We start from the raw sequence: 22,984 nt of genomic DNA, 5'->3' as shown, positions 1-22,984 counted from the left end.
CGCCTGGGGATTCCTCCATTGGTGTATTTGTACAAAGTATCTGGAAGGAATTGGTGATATTGAACATCACTAGTGTGGGTTTAATGCTATGTAAATTGGAGGGGTATACTTGTACATCATAAGCCGTTTTAAAATAATAATTAAACATACTCAAAAAGGTATTCATAAAATACTACATATCCCACATTATCATGGATGCATTATTCCTGACCTCCTCTCCATTTGTCCTCTGACAAAAAAAAATTCCAAATTAGAAACTCCATGTACTGATTAGTAGTTAGAAATCAACATTTTCTCGCATATTTAGACAGAATATGCAGCCAGATTACAAACTGCAACATTAAGCCACTGCCACCGATTACGAATGGAATGTTTCTGTTCAGTATTTATTTACTGCTTATAATCAGAACCTGTGTATTACTTCCTTTTGGTGTCTGGATTCTTAATATGAGTCGTCTTTAAAATAATAAAAAATAAATAAAATAAAATACTGTCCCTGAGGCAGATCACTCTCATGCAGTTATCTTCTGCCTTTTGCAGCACTCAGCACCAGCTAGTGTGACATATTGGCTCTTGACCTCCAGGACAGGAAAGATGTTGGATCACATTGTCGACAGCAGGCAGCAACAATGAACCTTGCAGGGAGGAGGTTGTGGTGGATGGATGGGTTGACACAGTAATTTAGACACGGGACAGCATTGTTTATTTCCCACTTCCTACCAACACCAAACACTGTCTTAGTATAACTGTGACCACAATTGTTTCTAAACTTCAATCACGTTGTTTTTCAACAAAGCAAGGATCCTCAAGTAGCTTTTGTGGCCAAAGCAAGATTGAATTGGAGAGTATGTAACTTCTGAATGAAGAATGAGACTTGTTTTAAGCATTTTACCTAGCTCAAAACTGTGGCTCATTTATGTAACTGTCTTTTGTACGTGTTTGGACAGAAATGATTTTATCTTGCCGTTTGGATGTTGGATCAAAAAATTTGCGAGGATGAGGGATATCAACAGTTCATTAACGCTGCACAATGTTCTTTCAAAAGAGTAGCTAGAATACTTTACATGAGAAATGCTGTGATCTGGAAGAGTACAGCTGTTTTTATGGTTTGTTCCCATCGTAGTGCAGGTAGCTGGTATTTTAACTAGAAGAAAAATCTCAGTCCTTTTAACTGAAGGTGTATTTGATGTCCAAGTCAGATTCTCATCCACCGGGTATTTGTGACGTGTCTTATACCTCCAGTCAAAAGAAAAAGAAAGAAAAAAAAATAAAAGAGGAAAAAAATATTTTATTGTATTAAGCTATTTCTTATCTTTGAAAGTTAAGATTACGAAATTTCCTTTCAGAAATGGACATTAAAAAACAAAAAAAGAAAAAAAAAGGAGAGCAGTTATTAGATTTTCATTTTAAAATTTCATTTAATTCTTTGCTTTTGGAAACAGAAAATGAAAATCGACTGGTTATTAAAGTTTTATTTATCCATTATTATCTCTTGATGCCTTGAATTTTGATTTAAATTTTTGAATTTTAAAATGAAAATCAAATAACCACTAATTTTGTGTTTTTTTTTTATATCCATTTCTGAAAGGAAAATCCAATGACCAAAGCATACACGGACCCCGGCAAGTAACCTAACGGGTATTTAGAGAGCCTGACCAAGTGCAAAAATTCAATACATTTACAAATCTTATAAGGCCCATAAAGAATTAGTGACAGAACAGTTAGGAGGGAAGACATTGAAATCTTGCAGGAATTAGACGGCAAACATATAATCGTCATTTTTTTTATTTTTCATTGAATAGTTTCTAAATTATTTTTTTCCGTGCCTTCAGACCAAAATGTGAATCAGAAGGAACAAACAAATCCCCTGATTGAGTGTACAATTCTTCTTTCATAAGAGAGAAACAAAGATAATTGTGGTCAATACTTCTCATCGACCACCATTTGCTTAGCTGTTATGGTATTTATATACTGTTTAAAGAGGAAATATTCTTAATAAGCAACAATCTTTAACATATATTAGTATCCTAATCTGAATCCAACCTTGAACAAAAAGCTGTTCCCTGGGTCTGTGTATAAGGATGTTGGACAAAGTGGCCAAAATAGAAAGATGTTTGATCATAAATCAACGCAAGCCGGCCTCTAGGAGGCCGCTCGAAGACAGTGATAGACAACTCTGCGATCCACATCCTTCTCTAACCATTTAGTTCTCTGTATACATGCTCTGCGTGACCATCCCATTCACAGGTATTCAGATAGCTATAATGGTTGATCTCATTTGCTGCAAATCCAGTGTAAAATTCATTGTCTATAAAAATATTGAGATTTACTTGAACATAACCTTCTGACTATGTTTATAATAAAAACTCCAGATGTCTGTTGTAGTTGCACAGTGGGATGTACTGTATAAATATTGTATAAAATAAGGCAGTCTTTTCAGTAGGATAAACCAGATACAAAAATTTCTGGGAGAAAAAACTTTCAAGTCCAAAATGTTTTCACATATTTCTGCTGTTGTCAAATGTCAAGCGGTTTACAGCATTAAACCAAGAGTAAGGGATTGTTGCAACAATGAATACACCCACGCACTCAACGCCAACAACCAAAACACACCCACACACGCCCACACACACGCGCGCGCACGCACACACACGTACACACACACTCCAGATGATCAACGATAACAGCTTATTCTCCAATGCAACATCCCATCCCTGGACAAATCACTGAGACGTAGACATTTCTAATATTGTTTACAGTGCAATACAAAAGTGTTCATTCAAACTGGTACTGTACTTTTGATAAGAAAATAAAAATGTTTAACATGGTAATGCTTCATATGAATAACAATTGAAGTGAATTTTTTTTGAGAGTCATAGTAGTAGTTGTCATCATTAGCTTTGGCTTTTCTCTCGCTTTTTTCTTTTTTTTTAAATTCAAATTGTTCTTATTTGTCTACTAATTGGTGGATGAATTTTAATATAGAAAATACGGAACATCTAAGAAAAAAAAAAAAAATTAACATACCAAATCTTCCGTAATTAGATACCTATGATCGTGACGTTGAGGTTTTTGTCTCTCAGCAGTGGCCTTAAATGAAGGTCCACTCCCTGACCCACAAAGAAAGCATCCCGTCTTATGTCTGTCGCCACGGCGACGAGTCAGCTTGGATGTGTTTCTGAAGGACACATGAAAATATTGCCCAAAAACAAACAATCAAACAAACAAAAACAACAACAACAAAAAAAAAAAAATAGCAGTGGAGTGTTCTTTCATAGTGTGGCCTCCAGGGACAGAAGTGAGTCTTCCCGTCTTGTTGCGAGCACAGGGATGGAGGTCAAAAGTGATAATATGGCCTGATGTGGTTTAGACACCTTCATATGCAGACCACACTTCCATCCACTCCTTCGATGAACAAGCAGTTTTTTGTTTTGTTTTTTTTTACTCTTACCACGTGGAGCGGCCCACATGGTAACCAGGGGACGGATGCTTTGCCAGGAGGACCTGTGAGGAACTCCCCCTCTCACTCATGTTACTTGACCAGCTACACTGTGGATGCCTGAGAGGCAGTTTATAAGGAGTTCATAAGGATGCTGTGTGTCCGTGTCAGTTCGTCACAGTTCTCATCTGACAGGTTTGTAAAGCCAACAACGTTACCGCTCCAACTGCCCGTCAGGAAGTCCTTCTGTGGTTTCTGTGTGGACAGACAAGTGGACGCTCGGCGTGCTACAGAAGCAGGAGAGTGAAGGCGAGGAGGCCCTTTAGCTGGCTGGACTGGCAGGGAGAGAGGAGGTCTGCCCCGGACTGCAGGGTCCCAGGACCGAAACGCTGCAGCTGCACCTACTCTGGAGGCGGTCGCAGGCTGTGCAGCTTCCTCTCATCCAGGCCTTTCCAGTACTTGAAGTTGTTGTCCAAGTGCTGCATAAGATTGGGGAGGTCTGCAAAAGCTGGAGACAAGAGGACAAACTGGCTTATGTAAACTACTTACGTCCCACAACAACACTTTAACAAGATAACCGGTGATACCAAAACCCCGAATTCCCAATACTAATGTGATACCACTAAAAAAAATATTTTTTAATCTTTTTATATCTATACATCTGCCTGTATTAAATTATTCATCCTTATATAATATAACACAAAGGAACTGACCTTATGAATCTAACTGGTACATCTCTAATATTTAAAGTATACAAACACATTATTAAATTGCTAATTTTTATATATTCAGTTTTGATATTTCTAAACATCACACCTTCTACAGCTAACTGCATTCACGGTTATTGCTTTCTGCGTGTCTCCAGTGTGCAGTCTTACCATCCCATGCGTCAAACATGTCCGTAATGAAGTAGTCTATGAAGGAAATCTGGGACTTTGGGATGCTACAAGTGTTTCTGTCAAACACAGGCATGACCACCGGTAGACCTTGTCTCTTCTCCTCATCCGTCTGCACCAGAGACGGAAGAACAATCAATGCATGAAACACACACACACACAAAAAAAAAAAAGAAAGCACGCCGTGCGGCTGCTGCCTGCTGGATCCGCCTCCATTTTTTAAATTTATTTTTTACCTGTGCAAAATACTCCTCTGAGATGCGTCCGGCCCATTCTATACAGAGCTCCTGAGGCCTGCATGGATTAGAGATGTCTGCACACTTAATCAGCATCCGTTTGACCAGGATGCGATTCTCGGGAGACGTCAGAACACTTTTGACGGACTCCTCATCATTGTTTCCCTAAAAAAAAAAAGAGAGAGAGAGAAGACTATCAGAACAAAACTGATAACTGATATGTGGATGAACAGTCTATGAAAAACAAAGGGGAGATAAAGTGAGCCTTTACCACCTTCTTTATATAGTCAGAGTTATGTGTTAACGAGTACAACAGGTTTAATGAAGTCACATGATTTACTGCTTAAAATTTAGCAATTTAATTCGCTACAAAGTATCTAAGTCAAAATTTAAGGTCTGTTTTGCTGATCCACAATGAGCAAACTTGTATTATACATCCAGTCTGGAGGTTACTATTAAATGAAAATGTATAAGTTGTCCTTTTATTAACTAAACCAGTCCTCTTTTTATAATTAACACCAAAAACCCCAAATTGGTCTGAAACCATTTATTGGTACCATCCCTGCCTTTAAAAGGCAAGACGACTTTTAAATGTCTGCGTTGAGCATTCCACACACGGACGAGAAAGATGGTACCGAGTTGTAAAATTCTCTCCCCACAGAGATATCTGCAAGCCCCCTGAACCAGCACCATCATCCCTAAAGCTCTTAAACTATCGTGGCTTCAACAGTGTTAAAGAACGATGCTCGTCCACGGTGATGTGTCCTCCGTTCACAGACATACAACAATGATGAAAATTAATATTTGCACACAGGTAAAAAAATAAAATAAAAATAATAATAATTTAATTTTTAATCTCACCCCATTCTCTTCCAGAGCGGCCAGAGGCTTGTTGATGCTGTTGACAAACTTGTTGACGTGTTCAAAGTGTTTGGTCATCTCGGTTGCGAGCACCATATCAATGATGGCCTGGCGTAATGTTCGATACTCGTTCCTATAGACAGACAGACAGACAGACAGACAGATAGATTGATAGAGAGGAATCAGAGGGATGAAAGAGGAGAGAAGACAAGGAGAAAACAGAGCAAGTGTGGTAAATAACATGGAAACCCATGTGAACCCCCTCCTATCCTCTCTGAAGGCAGTGACAGTGGCGATGAATGAACGCTTTGTTTCACCTTCCCCCTCTGAGGGGACCAGCACATGTGAGCTATTCTGTTTTGGGACTCAAATCACATTACTACCCTGATGCCTTCAACACACACACACACACACACACACACACACACACACACACACACACAATATTACTTTCATCAACTCCCAGGCAGACTTTGCTTATCTGCTGCGATGCCTAAGGTCATGTTGTTTTATTTTCATACATAAAAATGTGACTCGTGCTAATCTTCCATTTTGATATATTAGAAGACATTTGTTGACCTAACAAATCAATTGTTTCTTTTCATTCAGCTAGGTTCCAAGTTTAATCATTCAATTACACAACAGTCATTTCATGACTTTCATTTAATTAGAAATAAATTAAAGGAACTCTGCAGCCAAAAATAGAAAGTCATAAGAGTGTTTTTTTTTTTTGTTTGTTTTTTTAGCTCTTCCGGAGGCACACATACACTGCAAAAAAAAAAAAAAGATCACGAAAGTAAAAAATCCTTGTATCAAAGAAATCAAACGATGTCTTATATTTTGTTCAGAGACAAGAAATTTGTGCTTATTTTACGAATTTTAAACACATTAGCAGATTTATCTCTTAATACAAGATGATTTGATTGTCTTTGCAGCGTATAAATACTGTATTTCACTAAAGCTCACTAAAGCTAAATTAAAGCTAAACTAAAACTAAAGCGGTTATTTTTCAGCTCAACCGAGCTAATTTTGCGGCGGTCTTTTCCCAGCGCCTCCCCACCTTTCTATGTTTTTGAAGATGTTGCACTTGTCGTCTCTCGTGGTGATCTGGAAGGCCAGCGCTGCGTGGTGACTCTCGAGCACGGCCGTGTCGTTGTAGAGGATGGCTAACTCGCTTCCCGCGTTGCACAGGAAGCTGTTGGTGCGGCCCGGGTGGTCCACGTCGTGCACGGTAGCAGCGATCAGGGCGGCCACCTCGTCAATGGGATCCAAACTTTGCTGTTGCGACACAAAAAAAAAATAAAATAAAACAAAAAAAAAATTGTAGAAATATGAAAGCAAAGTAAAGTTAAAGCACGGTATATCACAACCTTGGTCTTGCTAGTTGTCTGGTGCAAGTTGTGGCAGTTTTGAATGATTGAAAACCTTCTACTACATTCACTAGACATGGTGATGAGCGTCCCAATTTGCCTGTAGGCTGCATTAATTTATCTCTCCTAAAGCACCAAAAACATGTTGCTGACTAATGTCACCCAGGTGTACTTACAATTTTGTTGAATTTAGTCTAGTTTAGATTTTTTATTTTTTTTTAATTCGAATGGAGTCAGTGACTAATTTTATTCAAAGGGTGATTGCCTGCAGGGTCCCCTGTGTCACAGGACTGAGGACTTTGAAATGAAAAATCCTCATTTTCTAATCGATTTGCAACATTTGCAACCGTGCGCAAAGTTCCAGGGATCTCTTAATCTTTCGTGATGTAACCTCCCAGTCCGCTGGCTAAGCCAATGAAAGATCACTCCACCGAGATCAGAAATAGATGGGTTTGGTAATCAGCTTAACCAGTGCAACCGGTTACTGAGCCACTGACACACTTGGGCAAGACGGTCGCTTTCTAGGACAGAGTCGGCCCCCGACGGAGCACTTGACAACCGAGGCATGAGGTGCAGAAAACACCCAGCATCTATCCATATACTGCAGCCCATGCTAAGTTAGTATGTCGACCTTCAGAAACATGCACCTGTTTAATTTCACAGGAAGCTTATGCACCGTCATGTTCTTGTGCAGAAAGTTCATGCATTTAATAGACGTTTGCTTCAGTTGCTCATTTACCTTAACCCTCTCCTTGCAGAGAAAATACGCCGTCGCATGCAACACATCCGCCGCATGGCTAGAGTTGTGGTAGGAGTTACTGGAGTGGTAGTTAGCTTCAATCACTTGTAGCCAGGAGCGCAAAGTGGCTTCAGGGCAGTTTAGGAACTCGCAGACCCCAAAGCGGGAGAAGATCTTCAGACCCAAGTAGGTCAAAGGCCTGCAGGAGGATTCACCAAGATAGTTTAATACAAGCTCTCATTCCCATTTTTATTTTTACTTAAAAAAAAATATATATATATAGATTGGGTATAGTGGTGTCCCCAAACCGTTTCATGGTTGCAGCCTCCAAGTTGAAGATGTCAAAGTCCCAAGAGTCTTCATTCTCCATGGTCTGGGCGATACGAGGGGGGATGTCATTTAACGACAGGGGAGTTGTCAGGTGACTGGGGAGATGGTGGGGCTCTGTGAGCAAAAACAGAACCAGAAAAAAAAGGCATTCAGACCTCTGGCTGAACCACAGGAAGAAAGAAATGATGTTCGTGTTTAATAAGGACGAGTCTGGAAAACATAAAACTAAAAAGGTGCAACGTGACCCTTCATGCTGTGTTCTTTATATAAACTCACGTTTTGTGGAGAAGATGTATTCATTTCCTGACAATCTGCGTAAACCATCCTGTGAACAATAAAAAAAAATAAAAAAAATTTAAAAAAGGAAGAAAGTTTCAGGGAGTGAGTAGATGTAGAGTAAGTACAAAAAAACCCTGACTGTATAAACACAATTAATAAATCCAGCATTCATCATTTCCAGTCCCATATGGAGTTCAACTCGGTGTCTGGAGCAACGCGATCACCTCAGAATAATTTGGACAGAGAAATTGTTTGGAAACTTTGGATTTGGGAGACATTTACTTGAAAATCAGATCTAATGTGAAGTGGAGGCCACAAGGAGATAGATTTGAACATCTGTATTGACCATCACAGATGTTTCAATGACTCATAAAAATAAGAGAAATGCCAGATCTGATTAAATTCGCTAGCTCGTTTTTTTTTTTTTGTCATTTGAAAAAGAGGTTGACGTTGGTTATATCTCAGTTTTATTCATTACTGCTTTTTGAAAAAAAAAAAATATAGAATAGGAAAAAGAATATAACATACAAAGATCCTCCTGATTTCCTATATTAACACGTGTCCCTCCAACATATACAACTAAACTAACACAGTAATGAAACGAACACGCAGTTCAAAACATGATTACCACATCTACCAGCTGTGTTGATCACGACGGACACGTCACCATGAGAATTTATGTCCGTATGTCAGATAATCTACAGCGACTTATTTCATTAACACATTAGTCTTCCTCTGGGCGTCGCAGCGTGCTGTGAGAGCAAACGGGGCTCATCAGAGGGGTGACAATTCATCACCCAAATAATCAAACATGAGGTGAGACGTATAATGATCCAGCTCTTCTGGTGCTCTGTTAAGAATTTAAATGGGGAAATGTTTTAACAGCGGCTGAAATGACGTTTTTGTACCGGAAATATTATTCTTTTTATTATTATTATTAATTTAATTCAGTAAATTTTTTTAGCTAATTTCCAGAGTGAATTTGCTCAGCTCTGTTTTTATTGTTAAATGATTTTTATTTTTTTTTATTTATTTAATCTGATATTTTTTTTATTATGAGATTTTTTTGTCAGGAGAAATTAAAAACAACAACAGAAATCCAGCATCTTATGGAGGCAGCTGACTCACGCAGACAGTCTTAAATAAAATACTCATAAAAGGCTTAAATTTAACTTAAATTGAAGACATTTGTTCTATATATTTTTACTTTTATGAAGTAAGTTTTCTGAGTTCACAATATTGTCAGACAGATTCTAAATTCAGATATGACACCTAGTTTTAGTCCTTAGTTTAGATTGAGTTAATGATAATAATTACAATAATAATAATAAAAACATTTTTGTGTGCATGTTCGTATTAAATTAGAGCGCTATCACTGAAAATGTTAGCACGCTGACGCTAGCATTCGGCTAACAGCATCTTAATCCAGGCTAATGTCAATGCAAGTCCTAGAGATCAGTTAAAATCTCATAATATAAAACCAACTCATTATATAAAAAAATAAATAAAATAAAAAAACAGGAAATAAAAAGACTGATTGTCACTTGTCAGCTGTAAAAACGTCCGTCATGTGTTACTCAGTCATCCTGGTGCTAAGTTATACACTGTACATATTTATCCTGGGCTGTAAGTGAGTACATGGGTGTGTGTCACAGAGTGAAATGTTTACTTCACACGTGAAAAAGGAAGAGGAGACTGGCTCATCTTTGACCCGAGCATTGTCTCATGGTGGCGCTGCCCCTGTACACACTGGCTATTTTTAAGCCCTTCTACCCAGGAAGATGACAGCTCGTCTCTTCATTTTCACCGGGTCCTCTGAGTTCAGAAGACACCCGCACCTTCAAACTGTAGCAAACTGGAGACCGAGGCCACTTCATAAACCGGTACACCAGATAAAAATACATAAAAAAGTTTTTTAAAAAAAATAAAAAATGATATTCCCTTAACCCAGACAAACATTCCATCAGAACAAATGTTGAATGTTTCCACAGTGTACATGTATAAGTAAAGCAATGCTTATTCATCTGATCCAAAGAACAGGATGTTTCCAGGCCTGTGGAGTCAAGAGGAAAAGGTTCATGTGAGTGTGACTGTGTGCAGAGAGAGAGAGACAGAGAGAGGGAGGGAGGGAGGGAGGGAGGGAGAGGGGGGAAAAAGAAAGGGTGGGGTGGGCTTTCCTCTCCAGCCTACAGGAGCACAAAGGACAATCTAACACTTCCTCTGGGGTTGTTGCCAAGACTGCCAACTTGGCACTCTTTCTACTTCTGTTCTTCACCACTGCTGTCTGTTAATCTCTTTCCCTCCCTCCCTCCCTCTCTCCCTCCCTCCCTCCACCAAAAATTAACAGAAATCAAAAAACAAACCACGCTCAGGAACGCTCCTCGAAAATTCGACGCGTCACAGTTCCGTCCGAGACGGCCGCTTTGTGGATACTCCAGCGCTATCATAAAAGGAGTCGACTCAGACGTAATGGGAGGAAGCTGTTTGGGTGTTTCAGGCTTCTTCAAGGCCGTTTACGCTCTAAAGGATGTGCCGCTTACCGTCATCAGCCCTCCCACGAGGTCATTCGTGTGGGGATCTTCATCCTTGGTGCCCAGCTGTGGGGAGTAGAGCTCAGTGGTCCTCAGGATCTCTAGTACCCGATCCAAGGCCTCTGCCACGGGCATGGGGCTGCTTTCCTGCGCTGCGTTGATGATGTTGATTACCTGGATGATAAAAAAAAAAAAAACGAGAGGCTTTCGTCGTTACTCTTGACATTTTTTGTTGCTTTTGTGGAAAACCTATGCACGCAGAAAAGCTAGCACTGAAAATGATACGGTTGATGATATTTACTGGGCAGGAATTTCAAAAATGAAAGAGAGAAAACGTTTCGCGTATGTACACATTTAGCCCGGTCCCCGCTTTATTTGGGTCATCTCAAGCCTCTGGGGCCGGACTACAAAGGCTCTGCTGTCCCCTGCAGTTTTAACCATACACACTTTACAAAAGGGACAAAAAGGTCATGAATACAGTTGGACACCGCTGGGAAAATGACACACTTTGCTGATTTGCGAAATAAAGAAAAAATGTGAAACCAAAGAGATTATAAATACGAATGCATTTTTCATTTCATAATAAACTTGCAGTCGTTGGCATGTGAACACACAAGAGGTACCTCGCGGTAACAATGGGCTCTTCTAAGCAGTAGGCCAATAAAGCTAATCAAGTACTTCCAGCTCACTATTTCTATTCAGTCATAAAAATTAGGCAACTGTATTTAAAGGGAACTTGAGTAGAGTTGGGGGAGGGGGCGCAAAGAAAACTTCCAGATAAAACTGCAAATCTTTCAGATTATGTAAAGCAAAACAATGTCGGTGCCAAATGAGCAGCAGGAAATTTGTGCTGCGCAGCGAGTGAATACGCACCACGACTCTTAAATGTTAACATTCAGGTAAACGTTTTAGGAAGAGTTGATGTTAAAATCCTTACCATAGGTATGTTTGCAGAAAAAAAAACAAAAAATAACGGAGCAGCATTTCACACTTTCACCAGCAGTTAAGCAGAAACACTCTCCTTTAGTTTTAGTTGCGTGGCAGCCAGCGATACAGAAAACAGTTTAAGATTGATTTAGAAGAGGGAGTGGAAAAAGGCAATCAGCAAAATTCTGGACAAGAAAGCGAAGAGGCCGTCTTCTACGTCACGAAACGAGCCAGATCAAGATTCCAAAGCTGCCTCGGGATCCTTGTGTTACTTTAAGAAATGCAAGCTGATGTTTTTAAAATGGCCTTCAGTCCCCCTGACTTGAACATCACTGGAAATCTGAAGGTTGATCCCAGACAAGCTGTGCGTGCAAGACAGCCTAAAAATATCTCAAAACCTGAAGTGATCTGCAAAGAAGAGCGGCTGCAATTTCCTAATACAGGAACGGAAGTGTCATTTTTTTTTTTTTTTATGTAACGTGTAAGTTTGCCCCCCCCCCCCATAAAACTGTGAAGCAAAAATCAATCCTAAAACACACTGGAAGCCAGAGGAAACAGACGAAAGCATCTGCAGCGTGGTCTTAATTCTCCAATTTCTCGCCAAGGGTTACGAGATCAATATCGCACATATCTGCCCATTAATTATTAAGTTGCTGTGGGGAGATGGTAAGCTAAGTGTCGGACTAAAAAAAAAAAAGGGGAAACAGTTTGGTCAGTCCATTTACCAGAACCTACAGAAACCTAAAAGCAAAAGTGATGATGTGCGGTTAGATGCTCTTCTATCACGTGCTAACTGTTGGCTACAAGGACTTCGTGACACATGCTTTGGAGCTAACTTGATGCTGACTCCAACTTAAACACATAAATAAATAAAAGGACGTATATAATTCAATTCTCAGCAACATACAAAAGCATATGATCAAATAATCTCTTAGAGAGGCCTTACAGCAACCTTTACATGAGACACAAGGGTGCTAGATGGACCGTGCACCTCAAATACGCATAAAAGCGAAGAACTAAAGGCTACAGCTAGCAATGAACACCTTTAGCGAGGACAGCGAGCATGTGCAAGAACACAAGTTGTAGCTAATTCACTTACACACACATATACACACACAGTACCAGCAGTTCTATCGGCGCTTTATTCTGGAGAGGATGACGCCTACAGGGACTGACTGCACAGTCAAATGATACAGCAGAGGAACTGCAGTGTGTCATATGACCCCTCCCTGGGGACTTTCTCTGTTTCCGACTATCCAGGCTGCAGACTGCAGAAACCACCGAAACAGCAGGTCATTCTGGTCCAACATACTTTCCTGTCTTGTGCATGAAATGTGGCATTTTATCAGCCCATCTCCTCTCGACATGATGTGCGTGACCTCTAAACTCGGCGCTAGCAGCTTGTACAAGAAGCGCTCATGGCGGTTGCGGCAATTGTACAAAACCAAGAGCTCAGTCATGAGATATGGAACAACAGCACAGAGCTGCTAATCATATGATGGAGGCTAGGAGGGGAGAGCGGGGAGAGGAGCTTAACCCACCTTGGTGATGGGCGCCTCTATGGTCATGGAGTGGATTCGGGCCATTGACGAGTGTCTTCGCTGTGAGCTCCCTGGCAAAAAAACAGAAAAACACATAATAATTTGAGTTATCAAAGGTCTGAAGTTGCAGGGGGATTTAAAAAAACAACAAGTTAAGCTGCAATTATCCAACCACTTTCTAATTAGTGTGTTTGTATCCAATCAACACTTGATGCAAACAGACAACTGGGAAGGTTTCACAAGCTGACAACAAGCGCCCAGACTTTCCATCATCTATGTCCCATCACTCTCACCATCGCTCCCCCGAGACGTTGTGGATCTTACGTCCAGAGAGCCTTTCCTCCGGTCTTTGTGCTTACTGGATTGAATGTCTGGGAAGGGAAAAAAAAAAAAATCACCTTAAATTAACACACAAACAAAGTTCAGGTTCAGTGGTGAGGTTGATTTTGGCCTCGTATCCCAATGTTCCTTTCGAAGTAACTTATTTTATTTTTTCCCCTAATCCCCCATAAATCTTCTATTAATTCCATGATTTCTTCAAGTTTTTGTTTTAAGTTTGGACAACGCTGGGAACAAAAGATGTAAAAGTGGGTGTAAACACAGAGCAGAGGGAAATCTAATCTGCACGGGGGAACATGCGGGAAAAAATCAATGAATTCGTAGAAAGGAACTGAAGATAATGTGATCTATATTGAACGAAGAAAAATATTATTATTATTAGCAGTTCTTAAAAATAAATCTTTAAAAAACATCTGGATGCCGCAGCGTTTGATAAAGGTTTCTCACGCAGGACTGCAGAGCTGATTTACGAGTGACTTTTTTTTCCAGTATTATTTCACAGCAGCACAAAGGCACATGTACACACCTCGAAATAAATAAACAAAAACATACAGTGTGTGTGAGAACATGTCACTCATTATTCTCGTAAAATCTTACTGATTTTGAGTAATTTGGGGTCAACATTCGTCCATTTGAGACAAATCAGATTTTGGCTGAACAGAAAATACCTTTGGACATCGTCCACCTATCCTTTAGTCTGGCCTTTCAGTTCAGATTTCATGGAATATGAACATTTCTTCAAAAAAATAAATAAATCTAGCCAGATTGCTATTGTAAAGCTCTTTTTTTTTCTTTTTACTTAATCGCCTCATTTGTAAATGAAGTTTCTTTATTTTAGATTTTAGTTCGTTTTCACAGAATAATTAAGAAAAAGCAAGAAATATTTAATTGTTTCTACGCCCAGGTAGGCAGACACAGCCACTGCTCAGGACATACTGAATATTTAAATAAAGAAATGTAAAAAAAAAACATGGAACGTTTTCTTCTAATCACTACATGCCACTAAAAAACATAATAAATTAAACAAAGACATAGAATGAAACAAATAGTACGTAGTTTGGCAGTTTTTTCCATAACTCCAGAGGCGTAATCATTCTTTGGTGTCTTTAATCAGAATACCTAGAAACTGTGGGGGTATTGCTCAACATTTCATGTGAAATATACCGTGCTGGAACATGGTGTAACGCTTCATAAACAAAAAGCGAAATTTCAAAACTCCTTCTTTTCAGAGAGCTGGTGAAAGTACGCCAGCACAGGAGAGATACGATCCCTGTTTTGTTTGCCTGTCAGAAGTCGAGCTGCTGCATTTTGAAATCAGTCGCAGCTGTGAATTGGCTTTCCAGTATTCCACAATACAACAAGGAACAATGGTCAGCAGATAAAGAGTCTATATAACTTTTTTTTTTTCCCCCCCAAGGTCAACAAAAGATATAATTCATGTCTTTTGTGACATTTCTCAGCTAGATAAAGCAGGACTGGACTCTTTTAGTCTACCGTTTAGAAATTTGGGACGCGATTAAAGGGGAACAATGATTTTCTGGCATGGCGCGATACATTTCCAAATGTCAGGTTTCGGGTTTCCAAATGGCCCGAACGTCTAAAGTGTGATCCAGCATGTATTTGGTGTCTGCAAACAATCAGCTAATATTAGCGAAGTGGATCATCTGCACAAATCACAAGTGACACTCTTTTGGAAGGAAGCTCCATCACCGATGCTGGTAAATCCATGGCCGAGAAAGTCTAGTGAGCATTTTTAATGGAGCAGAAAGAATTTCAGGCTGGATCTCACCTGTCTGAGACTCTGCCTGCACACGTTCACTGGATTTATCACTCTGCACGGACAAAGTAGAGAAAAGCGAATTGGTGCACGGAAGCAGGGAGCTCATTTTATTCACTATTAATCACACAAATTAGAAAACATCTCACCTTATTATTATCATTTAAAGGCCTGTTGATAGACACATAGTGTCTGATTTTTCTGTGAATGACAGAAGTGTATTAGTACATCAGAACATGTAGGTTATTCATTCATATATTATCCAGTCGCTGGAAAGAAAGGTAATTCACTGGACTGAATGAGCTCCTTCAACATACTATCACTCACCCTCCCTGTCCAATTACAGGTGTGATCTTCACATTTTGCTGAATGCTGTCTCCATTCTTCTTTTTGGCATAATAAATCCCCTGCCACTCCTGGAACAAAACAAGACCAAGACACATGTAATGCACGGACACGGGAACGTGTTCAGTAGCATGTTTACCACAGAAAATGGGGGAAACGAGACTTGACAGAGGGCCGAAACTGTTAGTGTGGGTGATGTTGATGCTACAGGTTTGGAGGGTCAGAATGTTTCAGAGAGGAACCGCCACCGGCTTTAATGGTTTGGGCGAACTCTCCTGGATTCCAGCGGGCTTTTGTTTCATGTCCTCACGCCTACAGACTGCTTTAGCAGCTTTAAAGGACCTGTCCTGCTGTTAGCCCGTCTGGGTCTGACCTTCGCTCTCTGTGTAGTAAGATTACAGCACAGCCATCAGCCGCTGTCCTTATGCACATGAAACGGAACAGCTGGATGGCCGGTGGTGCAGACTTACTGCACACGTCGATGCGTGTGCACGCATGCACAAAGGAGAGCGGAGATGGTGCTTACAAGAGGGATTTTTGTTAGGAAGTTTTTTGTAATATCTATTTTTTTAAGCTAAATGTAAAAAGCAGATAAAATAATCATGCGCGAATGGACATAATGAAGCTAAATAACACAAAATGAAAAATGAAAATAAACTGAAAGTTTCTGAAAAATGAACAGTATATTAACAGTAACAATCAGAATAAAAATGCCTCTTGTAACCACCCCAATCAAAACAGACTGGCCTGGGAATATTAACCCTTTGACTGACATTGTAACCACATGGTTAATCCTTTTTTTTTGTAGTAGTAGACAATAAAATGCTTAATTTTTCATTTTGTACCCATTTTCTAAACCACTGCAAGTCATTCAACTTGAAAGATACACAAATTTTCCCATTTTTTTGAAGCGATAGCTAGAAAATATACATCAAACAGCTTCAGTATTTATATTGTATCAATCTGTGCACTTGGGTGAACATTTTAATCATGAAATGTCAAAATACTGCAGTTGCACGCTATTAATATAGCAGAATGATATTTAAGTGTGGAAGTCAAAGGGTTAAATTGGATTGAGGGGCGCTTGTTATAAACCTTCGATAATCTGATCCAGAGGAAAACATCAGCAGCAAGATGAGATGAATTGTGTTTGCTTTCGCGACACACAGTGCAAGACAGTGCATAAGGATTTAACAAATGCGAATTACCTTTCCTTTCCGTATGCAGGAGTTTATTGTTTCAAGGAGATCAGGCTTATTCTTCTCACTTTTAGGCACTTCTATTATTTCCTTCCCTATTAGCTCGCCTTGTTGGTAGCCCATGATGGACTCGTAGGCAGGATTCACATACTGCGAAGGAGAAGCAACGAGAAAGTTCAGGTTTCATCCGAGTAGTGCGCACACAGTCGAGAGGGCCGTCTCCGGCTAAATGTGCACATTGCCAACCAGAGCAACATGTTTTCAGAGGAGCTGATGTATTGCATGTCAGAAATTATAGCGACAACACAGGCTACAGTGTTTTGGGTCGTTCAGTTAACGGAGGCCGCAGCTGGGAACTAAACGAAGACAGACGAGGGAGAAGTGGAGCCATAAATCACGGCAATAAAGTTTCTTAAAAACTCACCTGAATTACTTGATCTTCAGAAGTGATCTCTATGGCCTCTTGGCTTTGTTCTAGAGCTGTGAAAATAGCATTGCCAGCCCTTTTTTGTAGACAGAGTGAGAGAACGGTAAAGGGATCGTTATTAACTCATGCGGCAGTGTTCATCATCTTCTTTATTCGTTCGAAAGAAAGAGTCAAAAAGATGGGATTAAAAATAGAACTGCGAGCGCAGATTTCGCTCGAGAGGTTTAAATAAGAGTACAGAGGAAGTACTAATGATACTGCAGGCCTCACCTCAGTTTGAACTGTGCCCGCACCTCTCCGTGCTCCAACTGTAGCAGCTCATTGTAGCAGGCCATCATATTGGCATTTTCCACATATCTCTGAGGGGCCAGAGCAGCACGGGTCAGTCGACAAAAAAATACAATAAATCCCATTTATTAAACTGATTCAAACACGTGCAACTCAGTGCATCTCCACAGCAGACGCCACACACATGGCGTTTCTCACCCTATTAAATCCAGCATTGATCAATGGCATCACAGAGGCTTCCTCTCTGTCTGGCCTTAAAAAGAGAGCACATGTTAGCACAGAGGCATCGACATGACGAATGCTTGTTTAGAGAACATCAGAGGGCCGGCACATATGACAGGCTGCAGGCCCACAGGCCCTCCGCTCAAGTCATGCATTTTAGTCCTGACACTAGCCCCACTCATTAGACTCTACGGAAAAGACCGCGAGGAACAGAACAAGTAGACGGCCAAAAAAAAAACAGAGAGAGCGAAAGAGAGAGGGAGAGGGGTCAGCAAGTTGTACGTACCTTTTCACAACGGCGACTATCACAGTGTTTTCTGAAGAGTTGACCGCTCTAATTGACCTGAATGTAAACAGAGGGAGCCTTTTAGCCAGTGAGCGGGCTGGTGGAAAAGCCCATGGCAACAAATCAATGTATTTTTCAGTTTTTCACGCTCCGATTCTCCCAGGCAGGCAGAGCCCAGTGGTGGAGCTCTGTGAGCAGGCCTAGGCCTCTGAAAGAATGCAGTGTACAGGGCCACTCATCCGCCTGTGGTTTTCCCTAGCCAGTGGTCATAAAGGCCCTTTAGTTCTCCATCGGAGCCCTGTGCGTGTACACTGAACATATGGATTGGCCAAAATGAATAGGGTTAACATACACGCTGGGCAGGGCAAATGAATGTTTGTAAATGTGTTTTTGGTTTGGGCAGAGGCTAAAGATAGAGAGTGGTATGGGCAGGCGGCGCTCATTTCTCACTGACATGGCTCCGCGAGGTAGCATGAAGGGAATGGCTGGGGAGCCCGAAAGCGAGCCGGCCATTTCCCCCATCACGGACGCGCAGTCACAAGTGTTACCAAACGGACCGTAAAACACATGAAAAGTCGTGCCACAATTGGTCCTATTAGTGTCATCTGGCCTGAATTATGTCATTAGCCTAGGATTACTTGAAGAAATGCGAATATATATCCACATTTCCAGTTCACTGTAAGGCCCGGACGCACCAGATCTTGTGACCTAATGTGTGTGAAAACTCATTACCAACAGAGTCTAGGGTTAGCACAAAAAAGCACTGGAGAAAGTTGGAAACAGACTAATAAAAGTAATGGATAAGTGGATAAATGAGTTAAGCTAAAAGTAGTGGACATAAATAGTTGAAATAGCAACAAGTAATGCATCAATGGCTCAAAATTAATGAATGAATAGTTGCAGTGTTCACTGTCAGCTCCTCTGAGTGGCGGTTGTACGAATTCAAACCGGCCGTACCAGTTAAACTCTGACAACTGTATGAAAATATGTCGTAGTATTTAGTGTAAAATGACGCCCGGCTTAAAAATCCACGTTACAAAACACACGCAGCCCCGCATCGTTCCAGGAACACAACATGAACTGCACCGGCGATGCTGCTGATGATGAGAGAGTGCTTACCGGCATAGTGCTTCAGCGTCAAAGTGTCTGGAATGTCTGTGGTCTATGATGACGAGGTCGTGATGCTTCTCCGAGAAGCATTCAAGGGCCGACTCGGGTGTTCGCGCTATGCTACACCTGAAGTTGGCCTTCTCACATGCCCAGCAGAAGCCATTACTCTGACTGTCCTCTTTGGCAAAAACTAAAAGTACCTGCAACAAGAGAGAGGAGCGCACGTGTCCAGGTGAGCAAAAGGGGAAGGGAAGATAAAGGTTGAATTAACAAGTACATGCTATCAGGTTTTATGAAATGCTTGTAAAGGAGACAATGAATTTCCAAGCATGAGCTCCATAAACAACTAGATCCACAGACTAGATGTCCCAACAGGCATCTCTGGGTCACCTACTGGACAAAAACCAACAAACAAAATGTACATTTCATCATTGTTTTATGAAACAAAAACAGGGAAAACACCTTGTTAATGAAACCAAAGCGACCAGCGTGAATGAGCAAACGCTGATTGTTCTTATTTTTGACATTTTTGCTCAGTAAGTGACTTCAATAATAATAATGAATGTAAGAAAATGTGGCGTCACCGTTTGATTTTCAATAAATAAAAGAAAACGTAAGCGAGCTACTGAATTAACTGACTGTCTGATATGTTGATGTTTATGGAGATAAGCGGGCCGCCGGGTTAACTGATACGTAGCTGTGATCTGATTGCGGAAACTGGCGTAACTCATCCCAAATTATGTTCCCCCACCCCCCGTGCTATCGAATTAGGAAAGCGCAAAACAAAAGAGAGCCGCCGTAAAAGTGGAGCGACGGCTCCGAGTTGCCAAGTCATCACTGTTGCGTCGGTGCTCATTTGCGTTTGTCATAATCAGCCTTGCAGCGCGACCTCAGGCCTCCAGCGAACATGCCCTGATTGATCAGGCTCGGCTCACACTCGGGTGCGTCAGAGATTTTATTGTCCGCCGCCGTGATCTATGACACAATTAGTCGAGGCGGACTCGACTGGCTGCGGTCCCTCCCACCAGGCTGCCAAGGCTGTGGGCGAAAGTGCTGCAGCTACCGTCAAACCAGCCGCTGAGAGCGCTCTCTCTGTGTCACTGTACTTTCACATAACTCCCCTTACTTGCGTAAATACTGGACCAGGGGTTTAGGCCCGCCTCCAAGAGCAGCGCTGCACTAAGAGCGGATTCATGAGTCACTCTCTCAAACAGACGTCATCCCCAACTGTTGGCAGGGAGCGGAACGAACGTAAAGAAAAGAAAGCTTGTTCTGCAGTTTTAAGTTTGCATCACACCTGTAAGGTTGAGTTAGGACACGACGACCTGACTGCGCTAAGAAAACCGCAACTAATGTCCTCCAAACAATGACGGGACAGGCTGTTTTGACAACCGGCGTGGCTTTATTTCAGCACCAAAGCGAGGGCTCGGGTGTGAAGCAGCGCGCACTTACTTGTGGATGAGATAGGTGTTGCTAATGCAAACCATATTGCACATATGAACGCCCCCCCTCCAACCCACCCACCCGCAGCCCCCACGAGCGGCACTAAGTGTCCGGGTCATAAATACATCACCTCGGAGTCCTGCAGCTATGTTCGGTACGCGCAGGGAATTAGATCAGAATTCCACATTGGGATGTTGGTAGAAAAGTCAACATTCCCGCCGAGGTGGAGAAGAAGGGGCAATATAGGCCGAGATAAGGTCTGCGCAGATGCCTGCGCTGGGACGAGACAGATATGCCACGCTCGGTAATAACACACCCAGTTACAACAGAGAGAAGGGGGTGGTGGGTTGGAGGGTGGGGGGGAGAGAAAAAAAAAAGCACATTCAAGCTAAAATGTTTCATGCTCCAAAGCAACAGATGGACAGAGAAAGGAGCAGATAGAGAAAGACAGCAAGAGGAGGGAGAGGGGGGGCGGGTGGTTTCAAATGGGGGGTAGCGAGCATTTTGGCAGAGTCTGATCACTCTGTCTAGAAAACATCATTGTTGAAAACAGAGAGGGCCCGGCCAGATCCTGTGAACTGCCAGAGGAGAGGAGGAGTAGAGAGGAGGAGGGCATGACAGGATCAGCTGTGAGTGACAAAAACAGGAAGGGGATATCTCTCTACCTCGTTTTCCTACCGTGGTCACACTGGAGAGCATCAGACAATGAAGCAGAGTCTGCGTACTTCATACATGGTATTAAATTACCGGGCCGCTAATGTAACGGCCAACACATCATCACTGTTGGACTAAGTTTGGCAGCTGTTGTGATTTCAAGCAACACCGTGCATTATTAAGAATCTCTATACATCATTTTCACCTCCAGGCAAAATCCTCAGATGATGTTTTTTATTTTTTTTGTCTCCAAATCCCAAAAAGCTACAAATTTTCACGCTTCTAATCTGCAAATGTTCTCGACTTTCACTTGTGAAATGAACTTTCCGCTTAAGTTTTCACACGACGGCACCAACAGCACACGGCGAAGGAACGAGCACTAACTGTATAATGAACCACCGAACGTCAGAGAGTGATCCGTCTGCAGCGACGGGGCGGTCCATGGATCCTCTGTGCTGCCCTTCCATAACGCGCATTGTTCACTATGGTATGCTCCTGGTCATAAATGTTTGGCCTTGTTGCCTTGACAACCCAAGGCTGCATCGCACACAATGCGTCCATTAACATTTTTTTTTTCGCCCCTCCACCCCTCTTGAATGTTTGCAGTGGGGACTGTTTCTCTTTAATCTGCCAGGGAGGTGCGATATCTCTGAGAAATTCGAGATTAGTCCCAACCGCAAACAAAACTGGGCGACGTTTTGAAATATTAGCTGTCGAAAAAAAAAAAAAGCTACCAAATATTGACAAGTCACACCGGGTTTAGCTCTGCTAAAAGCCCCTAAATGATACGGACATAGATGTTTTTTTGTGTTTTTGTTTTATTTATTTTTATTTTTTTCCATGAGGCTCTTGCGTCGTTCCGTGGAAAGCCTTAATGCGTCAGTGCATCAATCATTCAGATGTTCGGCCATTGTTTTTACGATACCTGAAGTGGGTCTTTAAATAACTTCATTGGTCCAAATTGCACCTCTGTTAATGTGGTCTGAAAAATAACAAGAAAAATACAAGGATTAGAAAAAACACACGTCATGAACGGGATGTTTGCTCAGTCATTTCATTGCATTTTGACCCACGGAGCTGCTGCATGAAAGCAAAAAGCAACCACACTTTTATTCAGATCACATCAAAACCCAATATATAGAAAAATAAAGCTTGCACATTTAACTAGAATATGAAATGGCAACATTAAGAAATATTCACTTAAGTTATCCCACACAGTGACATTACTTATGTTCAGATTAAGTTAAGGCAGAAACTCTTATTAACCGGCTGTAATGATTATTTGGCAAGGTCGCTACTGCTGCAAAAAAAAAATGAATGTCAACATCAACTTAAAGAAGCATAGTCTAAAAAAAATATGTGGTATTTAACTGTGTTTTACAGCTGGATCGACAGAAGTACGGCGATGCATCTGAATCAGTTCAAAACCAGGTTTACAGGCAGTTCTAAACCAATAAAAGTTGATTGGAAATTGAGGAAAAACTCCGCTTACAGCTGCAGATTCAAGCTCTTTTGCTCTTAAGCTGCACAACGCCCATAAATATAAGATACCAATGCCTCAGCATTAAAAAAAAATTAAATAAATCTCTGTACTCCTCACTCATACTACTGTAACTTTTGGACACTTTTTTAAGACTGTGAATGGCTGACTTTTGCTTGTAGGAGATTCACATGATTTTATTGTCGCTAGTGGTGGAAACGGTCATTGCTACATTACATTACTGTCATTAAGTCCAACTTTGAGG

At 41.2% G+C, this 22,984-nt stretch overlaps 1 protein-coding gene across 2 annotated transcripts in view; it reads right to left on the bottom strand.

The window, feature by feature from the left end:
- Positions 1-1,268: 1,268 nt before the first annotated feature.
- pde8a (phosphodiesterase 8A) overlaps positions 1,269-22,984 on the bottom strand; it is a 43,849-nt gene continuing 22,133 nt past the window's right edge. For both annotated transcript variants that reach the window (XM_047580071.1, XM_047580072.1), the window contains 21 exons: positions 22,165-22,221; positions 19,152-19,342; positions 18,033-18,089; positions 17,723-17,777; positions 17,507-17,595; positions 17,234-17,312; positions 16,819-16,959; positions 15,593-15,681; positions 15,415-15,466; positions 15,278-15,320; positions 13,443-13,520; positions 13,150-13,220; positions 10,691-10,855; positions 8,148-8,196; positions 7,850-7,985; positions 7,542-7,740; positions 6,493-6,710; positions 5,433-5,565; positions 4,572-4,736; positions 4,318-4,447; positions 1,269-3,947 (listed from right to left, as the gene is read on the bottom strand). In XM_047580071.1, coding sequence (XP_047436027.1) covers positions 3,841-3,947; positions 4,318-4,447; positions 4,572-4,736; positions 5,433-5,565; positions 6,493-6,710; positions 7,542-7,740; positions 7,850-7,985; positions 8,148-8,196; positions 10,691-10,855; positions 13,150-13,220; positions 13,443-13,520; positions 15,278-15,320; positions 15,415-15,466; positions 15,593-15,681; positions 16,819-16,959; positions 17,234-17,312; positions 17,507-17,595; positions 17,723-17,777; positions 18,033-18,089; positions 19,152-19,342; positions 22,165-22,221 — 2,304 coding nt within the window. In that variant the 3' untranslated portion in view covers positions 1,269-3,840. The remainder of the gene's footprint in view (positions 3,948-4,317; positions 4,448-4,571; positions 4,737-5,432; positions 5,566-6,492; positions 6,711-7,541; positions 7,741-7,849; positions 7,986-8,147; positions 8,197-10,690; positions 10,856-13,149; positions 13,221-13,442; positions 13,521-15,277; positions 15,321-15,414; positions 15,467-15,592; positions 15,682-16,818; positions 16,960-17,233; positions 17,313-17,506; positions 17,596-17,722; positions 17,778-18,032; positions 18,090-19,151; positions 19,343-22,164; positions 22,222-22,984) is intronic.

This window comes from Mugil cephalus, chromosome 3 (genome assembly GCF_022458985.1).
Source record: "Mugil cephalus isolate CIBA_MC_2020 chromosome 3, CIBA_Mcephalus_1.1, whole genome shotgun sequence".
Lineage (NCBI taxonomy): Eukaryota > Metazoa > Chordata > Actinopteri > Mugiliformes > Mugilidae > Mugil > Mugil cephalus.
This window is presented reverse-complemented; position numbering and strand designations above follow the sequence as displayed.